The following is an 18,337-nucleotide window of genomic DNA, read 5'->3' as shown; positions in this document are numbered from 1 at the left end:
TTCCCAGCACCAATCCCGGAGGGTTCATGGATAGACCCATCCTGGGAGATGCACGTCGATGGCGCGTCCAATTTCTCCAGAGCAGGGGTAGGTATTGTACTTCAAAGTTCTGAGGATATCCAGATCGAGTGCGCGGTACATTTGGATTTTCCAGCATCCAACAACGTAGCTGAATATGAAGCTCCGGTGACGGGCTTGACCCTAGCGAAGAAACTGCGAATCCAACGCTTGCAAGTATATTCCGACTCATAACTAGTCGTTGGATTGACTAATGACGACTACGCCGCCAAGGAAGAATGCATGTCTAGGTATCAGGATTTGGTTCGAGGGTTGATGCGCGGGTTCGAGCAACTTTCATTGGTCAAGGTACCTCGTGAGAAGAATTCCCGTGTGGATGAGTTGGCTAAAGCCGCTTCAGGTTGCACGGAGATCACTAACATCGCTAAAATTGAGGTGCTCGAAGGACCAAGTATTGAAGGTATCAGGCCTCGCCATCGGGTCATGACGATCGAGTCAATTCCAAACGACTGGAGAGGTCGAATTGTCAATTACCTTGAATTTGGCATCCAGCCAGATGATCCGACGGAGGCCAGAAAGCTCAGGATGAAGGCTGCGCGGTACCTTGTTGTCGAGGAGGACACTACTACACAAACCAGGTTTGGGGACACCCACTAATGTTTTTTTAAGACGTTTTTTTGTATTGAATGTCCTTGTATATATGCCACGACGTCAACACCACTCTAGCATTTCAAAAGCAAAAACAGGAAAAGTTGCGCAAAGGCCAGCGCGTCTAAAATCCACAGAGGTCTCGGGTTCGAATCACAGAATACCCAAAAACCATAATAGTTGAATAAGGCCATAAGGAATCCATGCAGGGCGTTCGTCCGCTACATGACCCCAAATTCCAAAAACAGAAGTCTAAAGTTCGAGAGCCTCTCTCTCTAAAAACTAGAGAGAGAAAACAGATCTGCAACCAACACCCCTCCCCCTCCTCTCTTGCCCTGATCTTGATCCCTCCGGATCCAGATCGTTGGCTCGAGGGTTGGGGGCGGCTCTTCTTCATTTTGTCTTCTTCAGTTGTCTTCTTCAACGCTGTGCAGGAGCTTTGGGTCAGGCTGGGGACGCTTGGATCCTGGTCGGTTCGTCTCGCTGGTGTGGTGCGGAGGTGCGGCGCGGTTGAGCGGTGGCTGTGGCGGTGGCGGAAAGGCCAGTTCCCGGATCGGTTTCTACCGTGGTGGTTGCACGGCTGCCTTGGGATCGGGTTGCAGTTGTCGAACAGATTCAATCTGTGGTGGTGCGGTAATGTGCTGCGGTGTGGCATGACGCTGCGGTGGTGGAATAGATGGAAGCCAGTTCGGGTTCGACTATGGTGGCTGCTTGGGCTGCGGTGCTTTGGGTTCGTTCGAATGGTGGTGGCTGAAGATAGTCGGGTCGGGTCGTGGTCATGAGATGGTGTGCATTAGATTGAACTGTGACTACCATGTCTTTTACTAATTTATGTTTCCATTGACTACAATTAGCAACTAATTTTCCATCAGAGTTATTAAATGAATTTAATGAGACTAGCAGAGTTATCTTTTTTTAACTTCTCAAACTCATACATTCTTTTGCAGGGAAATTGAGAATGGGGTTGTATTATGTTAAAAAGAATTCCTCAAAAGCTGTTTACACTTCTGAACTGCAATCTGTATGTATCGCTGGGAGGTAAAACTCAAATTGTCTCTGTTTGTTGTTCTGAGATTTGCTTCTGTGCCTATATGAATGTATATATTTTATGAAACCATCTTTAATTTTGGATAAATTAATTGGCTACTACTGCAGTATACATCGTTTTCCTAGGAATTATGATATTTGATCATTTGCATAATAGGCATCATTCTCAGAGCATGTGACGTTCGTTTCACTTGAATCAAATAGATGATATCAAGAATTAGACTCTTGCTTGCACTTGGATATTGATACTTTCAGTTTAGTCCTTACTCTATTTGCTAACAATCTGCAGATCTCTACCTAAGGACTTACAATGCATGTTTTCTTTTTCATTTTTTTCCCAAGTAATAGACCACAACTCAAGGAGTTTATTTCAGTGAATTGTTTTTTGCAGTATCTCTTTTTGGTTTAGTTTATGCTTTTCTCTTTGATACTTACTGTGGTCAGTGGAGGGCTGTAGAGAGGATCAAGAAGAGTAGTACATGGTGGAGAGATGGATTTGGCCTTGGCAACAGAGGGATCAAGTGTATATGATTGAAGGTGAGAAGGGAGTGAGTCATGGGAATAAGGCCAAATTTTATTCACATATTTTTCTGCACTGTTACAGTTTTGCACTTTATATTTAGAAAATTCACTGAAGGTAATTACGTTTCACTTAAAGTATAGGTCTTTATTGATCCTTTCATTCATATTTCTTCTGAGCACAAGGTTCTTAGAGTTTCAATTAGTAAAATCATTATCATTTCTACAACGCTTAAGAGGTATTGCTGCTCATACAACTTTTTAATTTAAATATGCATGTTTAGTTGCAATTGGTACCTTGGCAGCTGTCATCATCTTCATGTTTTGGTTTTGTATATTGCACTAAACTTGAAAATTTAGGTCATTTAACTCTTGGGTTTGTTTGTGGCATTTAGGGTGCACAAGGTGCTGTTTCTGCTATGGTGTACTTTACCTTGTTACAACCCTGCACGCGCATCCCAGCTATCCTCTGCAGAGGTGGAGAACTGTGACTGCTTGCAAGGTATGAATCTGGTCTAACTAAACCCTAATTTTTCTTGGTATCTGTAATATCCTATATGCTGGAAGTAAGAAACCATCTTGATATGCTAATGTTTCTGAATATTCGAGACCAAGTAAAGGTAGCTTTCTTTAATATACATCTTTATATTATTCTTTTAAGTTTACTTTGCATATTTTGATATGCTTTTCTGTACTTTATTTAATCTTTTTTTTTTTTTTACTGGGCAGATCACATGCTCAACTTAAGTTGCTAGTAGCTGCTGGCATGTTTAAATGTTAAAGTTTATAACAGGTAAAGTTGAGAATGTTTGTATTTTGATTATGTCTTATTGGTTTACTCTACAAGTACTAAGTCATCAAGTCTGGTTACCTCTGAGCCTTGAGGCGATGGGATAAATTGTTAATCTCAAGTTCAATTTTATCTGATCCCTTCCTATTACTTATGTTCAACTATTGACTTATGCAGGGCAGAGTTATACCAGTAGTTGCTTCAAATATAGTTATTTGTTCAGATTCATGGCTCGTGCTTAGTATCACTTGTTCATAATGAGAATGTACGTTTAACTAGGAATTAGATAAGATTAGAATGTACGTTTAACTAGGAATTAGTTACAAGAAGTGCTTGTAGTCAAGTATATTGTAACGAGTAATAGATACAATGACGTTTTGGGATTGTAAAGATTATTTGTATGTAAATGTCTTCTTTTTGTTTCAAGGACATTTTTTTTTTTGTGTTCTATAATAGATATAAGGACGTTTTTTTAGCGTCCTAGTATACATTAGATGACCCTTTTATCGGATTTAAGGACACTTAAAAAGTGTCTTAATATACATTAGAGGACACTCTTCTAATGTCCTTAAAGACATTAGAGGACGCTTTTTAAGTGTCCTTAAAGACATTAGATGACGTTTTTTTTTTAAATTAGAGGACGTTTTTTTGGTGTCCTTATAAACATTAGAGGACGTTTTTTGAACGTCCTTGTAAGTGACTTACAACGACTCCTTGATAGATGACGTTTTTTTTGCGTGTCATCTAAAGTTTTCGATGACGTTTTTCAAACGTCCTAAAATGCTTTTTTTGTAGTAGTGGGAGCTTTTCAGACGTTCATTTTCCGGTCCCCATCTTAGATGCTTGGGACCTTCTCAGGCACTGCTCGTTCTCAAAGAAGTTCATGAGGGGTCATGCGGGGCACACATCGGTGGTAGGACCCTTGAGCATAAGATACTCTCTCAAGGATATTATTGGCCGTATCTCTCGCGGGAGGCTGAACAATATGCCAAGAAATACAATCAATGCCAAAAGCATGCACCAATCAGTCGTTCACCCACTGAAGAGCTCCATGCACTAGCCGGTCCATGGCAGTTCGCCAGATGGGGAATGGATATAGTTGGCCCCTTACCGACAGCTCCCGGAGGATTCAAGTACGCGCTACTAGCCACGGATTACCACACAAAGTGGGTAGAAGCAGAATCGTATGTCACGATCACAGGGGAAACCGTGACGACTTTCACATGGAAAAACATCATATGTCGGTTTGGCATTCCGCGGTTTATTATATGTGACAACGGAACGCAGTTCAATAATCGGAAGTTTAGAGCTTTTTGTGACCGACAGGGCATTACGCTACATTTTTCATCAAGGAGTTACCCCCAAGGTAATGGCCAAGCCGAAATCACAAATCGTACTATTTTCGATGGAGTCAAGCGGCGGTTGGAGCATAAATGAGGCAAATGGAGTGACGAATTGCAACACGTTCTTTGGGCTTACCGAACCACCCGCCGGAAACCGACTGACGAGACTCCGTATGCCTTGACTTATGGGATGGAAGCTGTCATCCCTATTGAAATCATTCTGCCGACGGTTAGAACTCTCACGGTGGAGAGAGGAAATAACGAGGAACAAATCGCAAGGCACCTGGATCTCCTTGATGAGCGGCGAGAGGCCGCCGCCATTCACCTTGCCAACTATCAGAGCCAAGTGGCCCGATATTTCAACAAAAGCGTTCGGTCTCGCGCGTTTAGGGTGGGAGAGCTCGTTCTAAAACGAGTAGTCAAAGACATCAAGGACCACGGTGCGGGAAAATTTAAACCTGTCTGGGAGGGCCCTTACGAGGTAACGGAAGTCTATAGTAAGGGGGCATACCGCCTTCGGAACCTAGGCGCTGGATGCATGCTGCCCCGCCCATGGAACGCAATTTATTTGAAAAAGTATTACAGTTAGGTAGGCTGCAACCGGGGTGGCAAACATGGGTAACATAGTTCCCTTCCTGTCTCTGGCGATAGTCAAACATTATTAATAACTCTCATTCTTTGTTGTATTCCCATTGACTTTTATGGCCAATGGCCGGGATATTGCGACGTCCTTTAGATAACTTGCGTGACCACATGTACCCCACCCTTGCCGCGGGCGGGGGTGGGATGTTGGACCACACCCTCGCCTATGGCGGGGGTGGGATGGCGTGCCCCACTCTCGCCGCGGGCGGGGGTGGGATGATGGACCACACCCTCGCTTAGGGCGGGGGTGGGATGGCGTGCCTCACCCTCGCCACGGGCGGGGGTGGGATGTTGGACCACACCCACGCCTACGACGGGGGTGGGATGGCGTGCCTCACCCTCGCCGCGGGCGGGGTGGGATGATGGACCACACCCTCGCCGAGAGCGGGGGTGGGATGGCGTGCCTCACCCTCGCCGCAGGCGGAGGTGAGATAATGGACCACACCCTCGCCGGGGGTGGGGGTGGGATGGCGAGATAGGTTTTACATTTGCACGATATGGCGGTTGTGTAGGGGAAATGGGGGCAATTTTACCCTCGGAGGCCGTACATGAACATCAATACCCTCATTGAGGTTGTCACCGATAAGGGAAGGGAACGAAGCCTACCCTCAACGTGGGAGAAACCAAAGTTTTTGGAGAGGTTAATTCATCTTTTCAAAGGTACGTGAGGCCGTTCGCAAGTTATATTTATTTCTCCAAAGTTTTTGGACAGGTTAATTCATCTTTTCAAAGGTACGTGAGACCGTTCACAAGAGATATTTAAAAGGTACGTGAGATCGTTCACAAGAGATATTTAAAATTCCGGTGCATGTATTATTGACATATCGAGAAAGTACAATAGAACCACAGTTCATGAATAGAGGTGTTCAGCGTAGCTCTCCCGCCTGTAGCATTCGCGTAGCTCAATTTTGAGGTGTTCAGCGTGATCTTTGGAGTGCTGAACCTCCGCAGACAAATCACGAATCTCCGCCTTCAGCTTACGGATCTCTGACATGGTATGTTCCAAAGAATCTTGCAAGACGAAAGATTCTTCTAGTAGAGCTCGAAGGCGGTGCGATTCTGGACTCCGAGCCCTGTCGATGCTCATACTTCGGCGCCGAGGCCTGCTGGAGCCGGCATCTCCCCGAGAAGTACGGCGAGTGTTCATCTCCACGGCGTCGGGAGAGTCCAGCATGTCCTCAAGGTAGCGACAAAAGTCGTCGTCGGAGTGACCCTCTTTTGCGCATCCGCGCGATCTGAAAAAACGAGAAAAGCCATTAATGAGGAAATTTCCCCTCCAATAAATTCTGAAGAAGGACTATACAGAATATATGGAATAATAAGGTGTGAACAGAACAGAATGGATGAGTTGGCTAAAGACGCTTCAGGAATTAAAGAATCTGATCTTATCTCTAAACAATAAATTCCGGCATTAAGAGGGCGAGGTGTAACTGCTGATTCAAGAATTTGTCATTCAATGCGAAATATTCAAATCAGGATGGAGGATAACCAGGAGATTTCGACATGAATGGGTACAATCAAAAATTTAAAGTAGAGAAGTCTACATGCGAGATGGCGACAGATAATTCGTTTATTAAAAAAAAGAAAATTTGCTGCAAGGGGACTATTGGAAGTGACCTAAAAACAAAAGCAACAGACCAATGAAAAGTAAAAAGCAAGGCTCAGTCGCATCACAAATATGCTAGAAAGCGAAAGTATGAAGTAGTTGTTTCCGCTTCAAAACCAAACGCTCTCACGCATCAGATGACACATCCTCATCTTCATCGCCGGATGCGCTAGATGCCGACTAAGGAACATCTCCTGAAATCATGCCGCGGATGGGAGAATAAGCCATAGGTTCAAACCCGAAAAAGCGGTCAAACTCATCAGGACCTATGTAGCACCTCTTCTCTTCATCAGTTAGAGCCTGATTCCACCCAAGTCGGAAGTATTTGGCAGACACGCGCTTGATTTGAGCAGCCCCTTTCTGGAACTCCTCGTCTTTGCTTCGAGTGACCAGGGCCAGATCATTCTTCAGCTTCGTTATCTCTTGGTTTTTGTCCTCAAGGACGGAGGCTAATTCAACCATCGTCCTCATCTGATCGTCAAGCTCTTTCTCCTTGAATTCGAGTTTACGATTTGCTTCGTCGAGTTTCTGTTGTTGTTTGGAATGGAGAGCGTCAATGCCGCGTAGGAGGCGATGGGATGCCAGAAGAGCCTGCGCAAGAGGAAATGGAAATTAATTAGTAAAAACAAAGATTCCGGAAAAGAAGAAAAAGGAAAAAGTACTCACATTGAGTTGAGAGGCACAAACGTCGTCATACAACGCCATAGGGCTCTTGGAGGGACCTCCCAGTTTAGGGTGTCATGCTACAAAGGCACCAGCAACCGCCGATGCTGCCAAGCCATTGGAAGCAAGAGATTCCCCTGCTAAAATATAGGAACCATCCCTTTTCTTGAACTTGAGCTCCAAAGCTTTCGGTGGCAGGGGGGCACAAGAGCGGTCGGGTCCTCTTGCAATGAAGAAGCTCTCTGGATTACAGGATTAGCAGCTTCGGTCAGAACAGGTCCCTGGAGAAGCGAACCTCCGTGTGAAGGAGAAAGAGGCAAAGGGCTTCGAGACGAGCTGGCAGATGGAACATCAACGACCCCAATACAACGAGGAGGGCTCTCAACCCTCCGCTTCTTCAATTTTTGAGGAGGGGGAATCATCTGAGGTAGTTCCCTCATGGTGTGGAAAGGCACCCCCTCGTCGGCGCCATCGCCATTAGGTTCCTCTTCCCTTTCCTCGGAATCCTCATGCACACCATCCTCTTCAGCCACCAAAAAACCCGAGCCAGGGATGACATTCCTGAACGTTTCCTTAGCCGCGAGGTACTCGATGAATGCGGGTTCGCAATGCTCTGACACATAGAAGTGGCCCTCCATGCTTGTAACCAAGAGGGCCAATGACTTTCCCGAAAGAGATTGATCCACGCGCGTTCTGTAGCAGCCAAACAGAGCGGAGGGGCGAATGGACGCCACATCAAGAAGGTTCCCAAGGGTCGCAAATTGAGAGGGATACCATCCTCGCCCAACCAAGTGTGTCTCAAGCCACTCTACCCGGTTAAGGGGGAGGTTGAACTTAGCCTGAGAAATTTTGTAGGCTGCGCAAAATGAGAATTGAAATCAATCGCCAAGTTATAAAGAGAAATTATCATAATAAAGATTGCTATAAGGACACATGATACGCACCAAGGTTGTCGGCGAAGGCTTTCGGGGGAAGCAGATCCAGCTCAGGAGACCGCCAATCACCCAAAATCATCAGGGCCCTAGATTTCCAATCGTTGTCGCGAGCGGAAATCCCTGTAAACACCTTCATTTTTGGGAAGGGTGTGAAATTGAAATACCGAAAATGTTTGTTCAGCTTGGCGCAGTTGTAAAGATAAACAAAATCAGACAACCCTAGGGACACTTCCCATTTCAAACCCATAATCAAAAAAGCAGACAAGACGAGGTAGGAATTCGGGTTAAGTTGAAGAGGATGCAGACCGAGCACAACCCACATAAGTTGAAATACAGGATGGATGGGGAACCTAACATAACGTAAATGCTCAGGAGACAGTATCAAGGCATCGTCGGGAATATTCCTACCCGTGTAGATATCTGCATCTGCGGGAACAACTGAAAGTTTAACCAATGATGGGATAGAATACTCCTCAGCACACTTCTCTAGAGTCAAACGCGTCAGTTGCCAAGGTCTGGGTTCCCCATGGGTCTCCAGGCCCCCGTTCTGAGATACAGATAAATCGGAAAATTTGATGCGTGCCATGGGGAGCGCAATGCCAAGCTGTAAAAAGTGAGCCAAAATCAGAATAAGGGCAAGCAATGATAGCAAAAGCCAAAATTTACGCACGACAAGAAGGCAGATTCAGATTTGGGCCAAGAACAAACGTTGAGAGTGAGTTAAATACTATTAGAATGGACAGCAACAAAGAAAGAGAAAAAGAAAAGAAAATCCAGGCAATACAAGGAAAATAATATATATATATATATACATACATATATATAAATATATATACATAAATATAAAAATGTATATATATGAAAATATATATATATAAAGAAATAAAAGAAAGAAAAGAAGGAAGCGATCGCAGCAGGGGGACAGGAGCTTTACCACCTGCTCTGTCGAACTCGACAGCGCCGCGTGGGGTGAGGGATCAGCGGGGGCAATAGCAAGGTGGAACGCCGGCGATCGAAGCTACCGCGTCAGGGAGAGGCCGGAGCGTCCAGATCCAGCGGAAGGGACGGCGGGGCGCGGCGATGAGACGAGCAGAGGGTGGAGTTCGACAACGAAGATGCGAAAAGTCGTCAAGAGCGACGGGGATCCGGTCGGAGGCGAGATGGAGGCGCGGGTTTCCAGCGTCGCAGAGGGAAGAGGGTGGAGGAGAACAAGTCCAGGCCGAGCTACTCTTATAGGAGACGAACGGCAATAGACAAGCAGAAGAAGTCGGAGACGTTTTGGGGAGTCAAACCCGGAAAAATCCGGCCGAAATCGGGCCGGAAAAGTTCCAGAGCGGGCCAGAGACTGGTGGCGACCGGGTTGGGCGGGAGATCGGGTCAGACCCGCATTCGGATCTAGACGAGCCGAGGTCTGGGTAGGACTGAGGCGGATCCGGGTCGAATCCGACCCGTGTCGTCCAAAAAAAAAAAATCGATCTTGGGCCTAGGACAGGGTTGGTCCGGATTTGAGATGGGCCTCAATGGTTTGGGTTGCCATTGAGCTTTGAGAACATTTTCTTAAAGATTCCCCTAAATGTGGGTGACCAGAGGAGAATCTGGGGTGTCCATGGGGAGAATTCGCCAAAAAGCCATGAAGTAGAACTCCAAAAATTTTCTCTTGGGATAGATTCCCAAAGAGAAAATTTTGGGGGCATTGTGGGGGTAGTCAACAAATCTGACAATGCAATCGAGGCAATTAAAGAAAGGTAATGGCAGCAGTAAATGCGACAGTTAATACAGTCATAAATGCGACGGTTAATGCATTTAGTGTGGCAATCATGGCCGCCAATAAATGACGGTTATTATAGGAGTAAGTGCGGCCTTAATGGTGGCTTGCTCTCCAAGTTGTCGGCATCTTGCCATGCAAGTTCACTTGCAGCCCAAGTTGTAAGCCGCCTATAAAAGGAAAGCATAACCTCCAGGTATGGCATCGAACTCTAGTGGAGACCTCAATTGGATAAATATTGACTTAGGCATCGGAGGGTCTTTTGCAGGTACCCCCTCCTCCTCTCTCACATCGACGATAGAGAGGAGACTTCGCTTCTTCGTCAAAGCCAAGAAGCAGAGAGAGACTACGAAGAGGAGCTACGGAGAGAGGTTACATAGGGAGGTTACGTAGGGAGCTCACATAGGGAGATTACGGAGGGAGCTCGCATAGGGAGGTTACGGAGGGAGCTCGCATAGGTAAAACAAAGAATAAAAATATATACAAATGAACACAAAAGGGGGTTTTAGGATTATTAAATTAAAAACTAAAATAAATAAAATAAAGAAAATGTAAAAAACATATATACACGGGTGGAATGAGAGAACAAAGATCAAAACCGAAACTATGATCAAATTCAATTAAATCTTAATATTGTTCATCTAAGTCATGAGAAAGGAGTTGATCATGTGAAACATTCGAAAGCAAATGAATTCCCATTTTTTACTTTTCAATGCTAATTAACCTAAGCGAAAGCACCTAGATTAATCCTATCAAACATGCAATCAAACCCTAGAAAGCTAGTCAATCATGTCATGTTTAACGCATTACACATAGAGAAAGGCTATCAACTCAAGTGTACAACTTAGTATGGAAAAGTCCACCTAATTGCAATTCTCTTTAATTAAATTCGATCTTTGTACAAAACCTTTACTATTTTGATTCAAGTTTACACAAAACGAAAAGTCGATTTCATGCTCTTAAACCTAGCATCATTCATATCAAAACCCTAAGTGTTTGCAACCACATAAGATTAAAATACAAAAGTTATCTATAACGCAAATTTAATTAAACAAACTCACATAAGCAACTCTCGAATCACAATATATGAATCTGAAAATTCTCAATTAATCATAAAATTCCAGAAATTAATATTTGTTCAAACACATATGTCAACTAGTTCATAACCAACGAAATTCAAAGCAAAGGTTACAAAGGAGAATCGGATTACACCGTGAGATGGGGATGGTGATGAACGATTGATGTGGTGGTCTCTTGAATCTCGAAAGCAAGCTTCAAGGTTGGAGATGGATGATGGATGCTCACGGCTATGCTTCTTCTCCCTTGGCCTTGCTTGAACTCGTGGAGATGACTAGAGGATGGAGAAACTCACGGCTATGCTAAGAAGATTTTCTGATTTTTTTTCTAAAGTGTAAATTGTATGGGGGAGAGGAACCCTGACGTTGTGTTAATGTCTAAAAGTCTAGCGGTAGCTGGACTTTAGTTAACGCTGATCCGGCGGGCGGATCGATACTTCTGTTGTTAGTGGTTCCCGTTACCTGTCAAGTAAAATACAATGGGCGTCAGAGGGAGACCGCGCTGGGCGGTCTTCAACTCTCCGATGCCTAAGTTAGTCAATGTATTTATGTTGACAAAGTAACAGTAGGTAAGTATTGAATGCGTAATAAATGAGGAGAGAGGAGAGGACCTTTTATAGGTGAGGAAGAGGATGATCTTCTCCTTGTTTTCGATGTGGGACTGATGTGCTTCAGTTCCCAGTTTCAGTAGCTTCTGATGCTAACTTGACACGGCGCGTCGGCGGTGCTTTGGGGTTGATCTGGGGCTCAGGCGGTAACCCGGCTAGCTGTCTTTACGCCAGTCACTAATATGGTGGGCGTTGGTACCCCTGGCGGTACAATGAGCGTGGCTCATTATAGCTAATTATGCTTGCAAATGCACATGTATGTACAAGTCCCCAAATCCCCAGTCAAGGAGGGCAATCTTGGTTGGGGAGTTGATCGGCGGTTTGAAGCGTTTCTCCCGCTAGACTTTGCAGAAGCATAATTAGCGTCAGTGCGTCGTCAACCATGGATTTACTGAGCAAACGCTTTGTGCCCTTTCGGGTGGGCCCCTGCTAGGCCCCCCAAGGAGTCCCCCACTCCCCGGCTAAAATGGACCTCCGGATGGTCGCTATTATTGTTTGTTGAGGGGGAGCTGCACGGAGCAGAGGGTGTTGGGTTGCGAGCCCAATCTTAGCACCCAAGTGACGGGGGTCAACGTACCTGATCAGGGCTGTCGTAGACTGTTGACTAGTCCCCGTGTCCCGTAGGGACATTCTGACCGTAACTCCGCGTGGCGGCGTTGTCAGAGAGGCGTGGCCTCGGGATCCACCGCTGGCGGAAGTCCCCCCGCTAGATGTAGCAGGAAGCAGCGTCAAGTAGACGTGCTTGGTGGTATTTTATTGAGCGGTATTGCCCTGAATAAAGTACGCAGTTTGTCAGATGAGAAAGGGGGTTCGCTAGCGGTGTGCTGTGTAGCGGAGGACGCCCCGTTTACGGAATGACGAGAGAAGTTCCGTTGGAGACTTAGATGGTGACAAAAGAAGTTCCGCTGGCGGGGTTTCGCTCAGCGGAGACTTGGTCACTTGGATGACAAGTGAAGATCCGCTGGCGGGGTTTCGCTCAGCGGAGACTCCGTCACTTGGAGTATGACAAGTGAAGATCCGCTGGCGGGGTTTCGCTCAGCGGAGACTCCGTCACTTGGAGGATGACAAGTGAAGATCCGCTGGCGGGGTTTCGCTCAGCGGAGACTTGGTCACTTGGATGACAAGTGAAGATCCGCTGGCGGGGTTTCGCTCAGCGGAGACTTGGTCTCGAGAAATGACGAGGGAGAAGTTCCGCTGGCAGGGTTTCGCTCAGCGGAGACTTGGTCTCGAGAAATGACGAGGGAGAAGTTCCACTGGCGGGGTTTCGCTCAGCGGAGACTTCAGGCGGTTCCTTACGAAGTCATCCCAACTGTTTAACACGTGTCGAACCTATAGCGGGTTAGCGTGCGTAGGCTTGTCTCCTAAGCCTGTCCATCTTCTAGCTTTTAATGATATTAATTGTGGGTTTCATAACCGAGGTAACGCCTCGGGTACTCCGGAGAGTGAGTGGAGACTGATGACACGTGAACGGCTGGTACGTGATGCCGTTATGGAGCGGACGGCTTAGGATGCGTTGATGCCGAGATAAAAAGGGTGGGGGGGGGGAACCTTGGGAGATTTGCCACTTTGCGAAAATTTGAAAACCTAGTCGACCTCTTCGAGTTCTGTTTGTCCGAGACCGAAGAGAGAGCTTGCCGGAGCGTGGGTATACCGTTTCCAGAGAGACGTCGACCGTCACCGTGCACGACCGTGCAGAAGATTGCGCCACTGAGGTTGGTACCTGGATTCCCCCTTTTGTTTTTGTTTTAGTGGGTCTGTTTATTTCTGGGTTTTGCTATTTTTGCCTTTCTGAGATGACTGCTGGTTTTGCTGGGTGTGTTTTGAGGTGTGAATGGGATTTCTTTGGGGGGGTTGGATTATGGTTGGCTAAGCGTTGGTGGTTAAGGAATAGATAGCCGAATCTGGGTTGAGTGCGTCTGTTTTGTACTTTGGAGTTTTCTGGGTTTTGTTGTTGATACCCTTGGCCATATCTGATGCGAGAGTAGGTTAGATCTGTATTTGTGCTAACTGATGTGGGTTTTAGGGTTTGGGATGGCTAACGTTATAGAGATTTCGAGCAGTGAGGATTCCGGGTCTGACGTGTCGTTCAGCGCGGCGGATAGGATTTTTATTGATTCGTTGCGTCCGTCTGCCGATGCAGGAACCTCACTGCCAGAACCGCTAGAAGTTGAGCCTCTTCAGACCATCCTCTGGGACGTAGCTATGGGCCGTGGTTCGCGTCCAGAGAGCTCTAGGGCAGGTGAGGCCGCTGCCGCCAAAACTAGGCGCGACGAGCGCTTGGCAAGCAATAGTGCTGCTAGCGGCTCTGCTGGCGAAGAGGAAGTAGCGGGGCAGAATGCCGAATCAGCGTGGTTTCTCTCAGATGGCACCGCCGTCGACGAGGCAGGTGGGCGGATGACCGCCGCTGCCGTTAACCGGATGAAACAGACGTTTCGGTTACCGGGGTTGGTGAAGCTGCGCCCGCCGACAGCGGATGAAAAGGCCTCGATTCTCCCAGCGGATTTTGCTGCCGTTCACGAGGCGATATTCCGTCAGGGACTGACATTCCCGCTGGTGCCCAACCTCCAGATATTGGTGTGCGAATTTGGCCTTGCGTTTGGTCAGATTTGCCCCGATATGTGGCGGTTAATGTTGGCCCTGAACTCCCTTTGGCGGTTATCCGGGTGCGAGGGGCCGACTGTGGCGGAAGTGCTTTACTTCTACGAGTTAGTGTATGTGAAGCGTCGAGGCTGCAAAGGGCAAGTAAACTTGAGTCGCCGGCAGGGAGCGCCCAAGCTAATTGAGAATCTAAGGGACTCAATGTCCTACTGGCGGGGGACCTTCTGCGTCGCTACAGACGGTTGGGAGTACCACGCCAGATCGAATGAGGAAGGGCCGACGTTTAGGATCAAGTCTGAGTTCCAACCTATTCGAGGTTGGTGTCCGGTTTCCGCTGAAAGTATTTGGCGTGTTGACGCGCTTGCACTTGTATTCCCACTAACGACGTGTTTTTTTTTTTTTTTTTTTTTTTTTTTTTTTTTTTTTTTTTTTTTTTTGCAGCGGGACTTCGGTACACGCTAACGCGCGAAGAAGAGTGTCGCGTGGCCAGGATCAGGGGTTGCTGGCGGAACCGAAACTTGCTTGATTTCCGCCTGCTGACTGGTTGGGAGTTGCTGGTCGACCTGCGACTAACACGCTCCATTGGTGAGGAGTCTACCCTGTCATATCGTACTATACTTTTGAATTGTTTGACTGATGGCTGTCGCTTTTTTTTTTTTTTAGAAACTCCGCCGGGCAACAAATCGAGTCGCGACGCATTTGAGAAGGCGATGGATCGGGCGGAGATAGACAATTTTTTGGAGGCCATGTATGCCGAGGGGCTGGCGGCCCAGCAGACCGTGGTGAACCCGGAGACATTGGCGCTGAGCCAGTCCGATGTTCCGGTGGTGATGCCGATGCCGCACCAGTCTCACCTTGGTGAGGATGGTCTGCCTACGGTGCAGGCGGGGACTCAGACAGTCGGCGTGGATCAGAGGGGAAGTGCTGCGGCCGGGCCAGAGAAGGAGGGGATGCCTGCTCACAGGCGGGGTCCTCAAAAGGTTGTGCAACCGGCGGAAGATGTCACTGTGACAAGGGAAGAGCCGCCAGTGAGGGTGACGAGGGCCGCCGCTGGGAGTCAGAGGGCGCTGGAGAGAAAGCGCCGGACGGCTGAGTCTCCGGACGAGGAAGAGGGAGACGAGGTGGTGATCGGGTCCCGTCGTCAGAAGAAGGCCCGACAGGCTCCCTCAAAGACTGCGGCGGTGGAGGGAGAGGCGCCCGCCGTCGGTGAGCTAGACTCGTTCGCCGAGTATGCGCCATTTATGACAGAAGGGGAGCGGGAGTTCCTGTTCCATCTGTGCGAGCGGCTGGGGTTCGGCGGTCTGGCGGGCATATCGCGCCCGACGGCAATTGACCAATCGCCCTTCAGCTCGGCCTTTGGCCAAATATCGGCGAGGTTACATGATATGTTCGTGGCGGCGTAGAAGCAGCCCCGGATTGAGGGAGAGCTCCGGGAAGAAATCGGAGGTCTCCAGAGGGAGTTGGCGGAGGCAAAGGAGAGACTGGCGGAGGTTGAGCGGGGGCTGGTCAAGGTGGAGTGTGATTATGCAGACGCCCGCGGCAAGCTTAATGCGGCCATCAGGCGGGACTTGGAGAGGAATGAACGCGTCTCCCAGTTGGAGCAGGAGATCGCATTGCTGCAGGAGCGGATAGCCGCTAAAGACAAAAAACTCATTATAGTGCAGCGGGAGTCTGCCGATAGGATGGCCGAAATGAAGCGGCTGGGGGTGAGGTTACCCGCCTGAGAGCTGAAGGGAGTACCGCTGCGGCCGCCACTGTCGAAGCGTTCAAGCAGTCGGCAGAATTTAAGAAGACACTGACCGAAGCGGCGAAGTCTGGGGCCCGGGCCAATATAGACATGTTGAAGCGGAAGGGTGCCATTGACTTTGCAAAAGCGTCACAGCCTGACGTGCCGGCAGCCGAGAATGTCCCGCCGAAGACAGACGTCGTGCCTGCCCCAACTGCGGGTACTCATTCGGGCAGCGGGGAAAGTGGCCCACATCCGCCGGAAGGGTCCCAGCAGACTCCCCAGCAGACCCCGTCGGAGGTGTCACGTGCCGGATTTCTGGAGGCACACACCCGGGTGGATGGTACCATAGAGACCCCCAGTCCGACAGCTCGAGGGTCCGATCAAGCGAGCCGATCGGTCGCGCCGCCGCCTATTGAAGCCGCAGAAGTCGAAGCCAACCGCTGAAGCTAGCTGAGACTTCCATAGTTTTTTTTTATTTTTTGCTTTCCGCTTTTTTGTAGCCGCTGAGGCATATCAGTTTCTAAAGAATTTTGGGGCGTAACATAAATTTCTGACTTGGTTTGCCATGTAATGTTTTTAAGTTATATTTTTCTTTTGTCGATCAATGAAACATTAAAGGAATTAAAATTGGTCCAAGTGCACCTCGTAGCGGACGAGGTCCGCCGACGATTGCTGGCGTTGCCAGTTGCCCTCAGTGCTAGACTTGGTAACAATGGTTTGAATAATTCCTCGTTTCATTGATAGCTGATTGATCAGTGTACAAAAGCGGGGTAGTACCCGTTGGGTAGCTTCCCTTAGCTAAATATTTGAACAAAAAATTTAGCTAAGTCAAGATGCTCCTGGGTAGCATTCTGACTATTTGTAGTAATACCGAAGGTGTTCAGTATTCCAAGGGCGGGCCGATGTGACGCCGTCCTTGTCCATTAAGTAGAAGGTGCCTGGGCTAACGACTTCCACAATTTTGTACGGGCCTTCCCAAGTTGGGCGGAGTTTTGTCGGCGGCGGAATGACTTCCTTCATGACCGAGTCCCCCAGCTGGAGGTTTCGGGCCTTGACTCTGGCGTTGTAGAAACGTGATACCCGTTGTTTGTTTTGTAGATTGTGTAAGTGGGCCCTGCGTCTTTTCTCTTCTAGGAGGTCCTTGTCCAAGTTGACGCCGGCGCTGTTGTTCTCTGGGCAGTAGCCTTCAACTCTAGCGGTAGGTTGAGTAACTTCAATGGGTAAGACAGCCTCTGTGCCGAACATCATACAAAAAGGAGTTTCTCCGGTGGCGGAGGTTGGAGTTGTTCGTATGGCCCACAGAACCTCTGGGAGCTTTTCCGCCCATAAACCCTTGGCGTTGTCGAGCTTCTTTTTTAACAACTTTTTGATTATCTTATTTGCCGCTTCGACCTGGCCGTTGGTCTGGGGGTGGGCGACAGATGCAAACCTCAACTTGGTGCCTAAGTTGGTGGTGAAGGAGATGAGCTCGTCATTGTTGAACTGTGTGTCGTTGTCTGTAATGATTGTGTGTGGGACACCGTAGCGGCAGTAGATATTCTTCCAAAGGAAGCGAATTACCTTGGCGGTAGTTATTGCCGTCAGTGGCTCTGCCTCTATCCACTTGCTGTTGTAATCGATGGCAACAATGATGTATTTGAACTGACCCTTGGCAGTTTGGAATTTTCCCATCAGATCGAGGCCCCACGTGGAATGAATCCATGGGCCCACGATGATTGATAGTGGTTCCGCCGGTGCGTGTGGGAGATCTGCAAACTGTTGGCATTTGTGGCAAGACCTCGAAATCCGCCGGGCGTCATCACCAAGTGTGGGCCAGAAGTACCCTTGTCGCATTGTGCGGTTGGCCAGGGATCTGGCGCCCGAGTGGTTTCCGCATTCCCCGCCATGGATTTCTGCTAGGACAACCCTTCCTTCCTCTGGGGTTAGACAGCGGAGGTTAGGATGGGTGAACCCCTGGCGGTAGAGCTTGCCGTGCTGGATGTTGTAGCGGGTTGCTCTTCGCTGGAGCTGTCTTGCCTGTACCTTGTCTTCTGGCAACGTTCCGTTGCGTTTATATGTAATGATCTCGTCCATCCAGCTGGGGTTGACCTGAACGTTGAAGATTTCCGCCAGGGTCTTTGTGATACTTGGCTTGTCAAGATACTCCACCCTTGTGTCCGCTGGACTCTGATGCGGTTGGCGGTTGCCAGTCTCGCCAGTGAATCAGCCTTGGCGTTCTTTTCCCTGGGGATTTGTGTGATTGTGTGAAATTTGAACTTCTTTAGCAACGTCTTTACGTACCCCAAATATGCCGCTAGCTGCTGGTCCTTAGCTTGGAAGCTGTCGTTGACCTGATTGACGACTAGTTGGG

At 48.1% G+C, this 18,337-nt stretch overlaps 1 protein-coding gene and 1 long non-coding RNA gene across 2 annotated transcripts; both read left to right on the top strand.

Annotated features, from left to right (window-relative positions):
- The first annotated feature begins 300 nt into the window (after positions 1-300).
- Positions 301-675, top strand: LOC112203462. The gene has a single exon (XM_024344430.1). It carries the CDS (start codon positions 301-303, stop codon positions 673-675), a length of 375 nt encoding a protein of 124 aa, XP_024200198.1.
- Positions 676-866: 191 nt separating this feature from the next.
- Positions 867-3,453, top strand: LOC112166998. The gene is made up of 6 exons (XR_002923543.2): positions 867-1,452; positions 1,614-1,704; positions 2,171-2,250; positions 2,628-2,734; positions 2,962-3,025; positions 3,200-3,453. It is a non-coding gene; the product is annotated as an uncharacterized LOC112166998 (long non-coding RNA).
- The last annotated feature ends 14,884 nt before the right edge of the window (positions 3,454-18,337 follow it).

Source organism: Rosa chinensis, chromosome 5 (assembly GCF_002994745.2).
Source record: "Rosa chinensis cultivar Old Blush chromosome 5, RchiOBHm-V2, whole genome shotgun sequence".
Taxonomy (NCBI): Eukaryota; Viridiplantae; Streptophyta; class Magnoliopsida; order Rosales; family Rosaceae; genus Rosa; species Rosa chinensis.
The sequence above is the reverse complement of the archived record's forward strand: the minus strand, read 5'-3'. Positions and strand labels throughout refer to the sequence as shown.

Excerpts from the sequence above, each read along its gene's own strand:
- LOC112203462 (XM_024344430.1), top strand. The coding sequence starts at position 301 with ATGTCTAGGTATCAGGATTTGGTTCGAGGGTTGATGCGCGGGTTCGAG.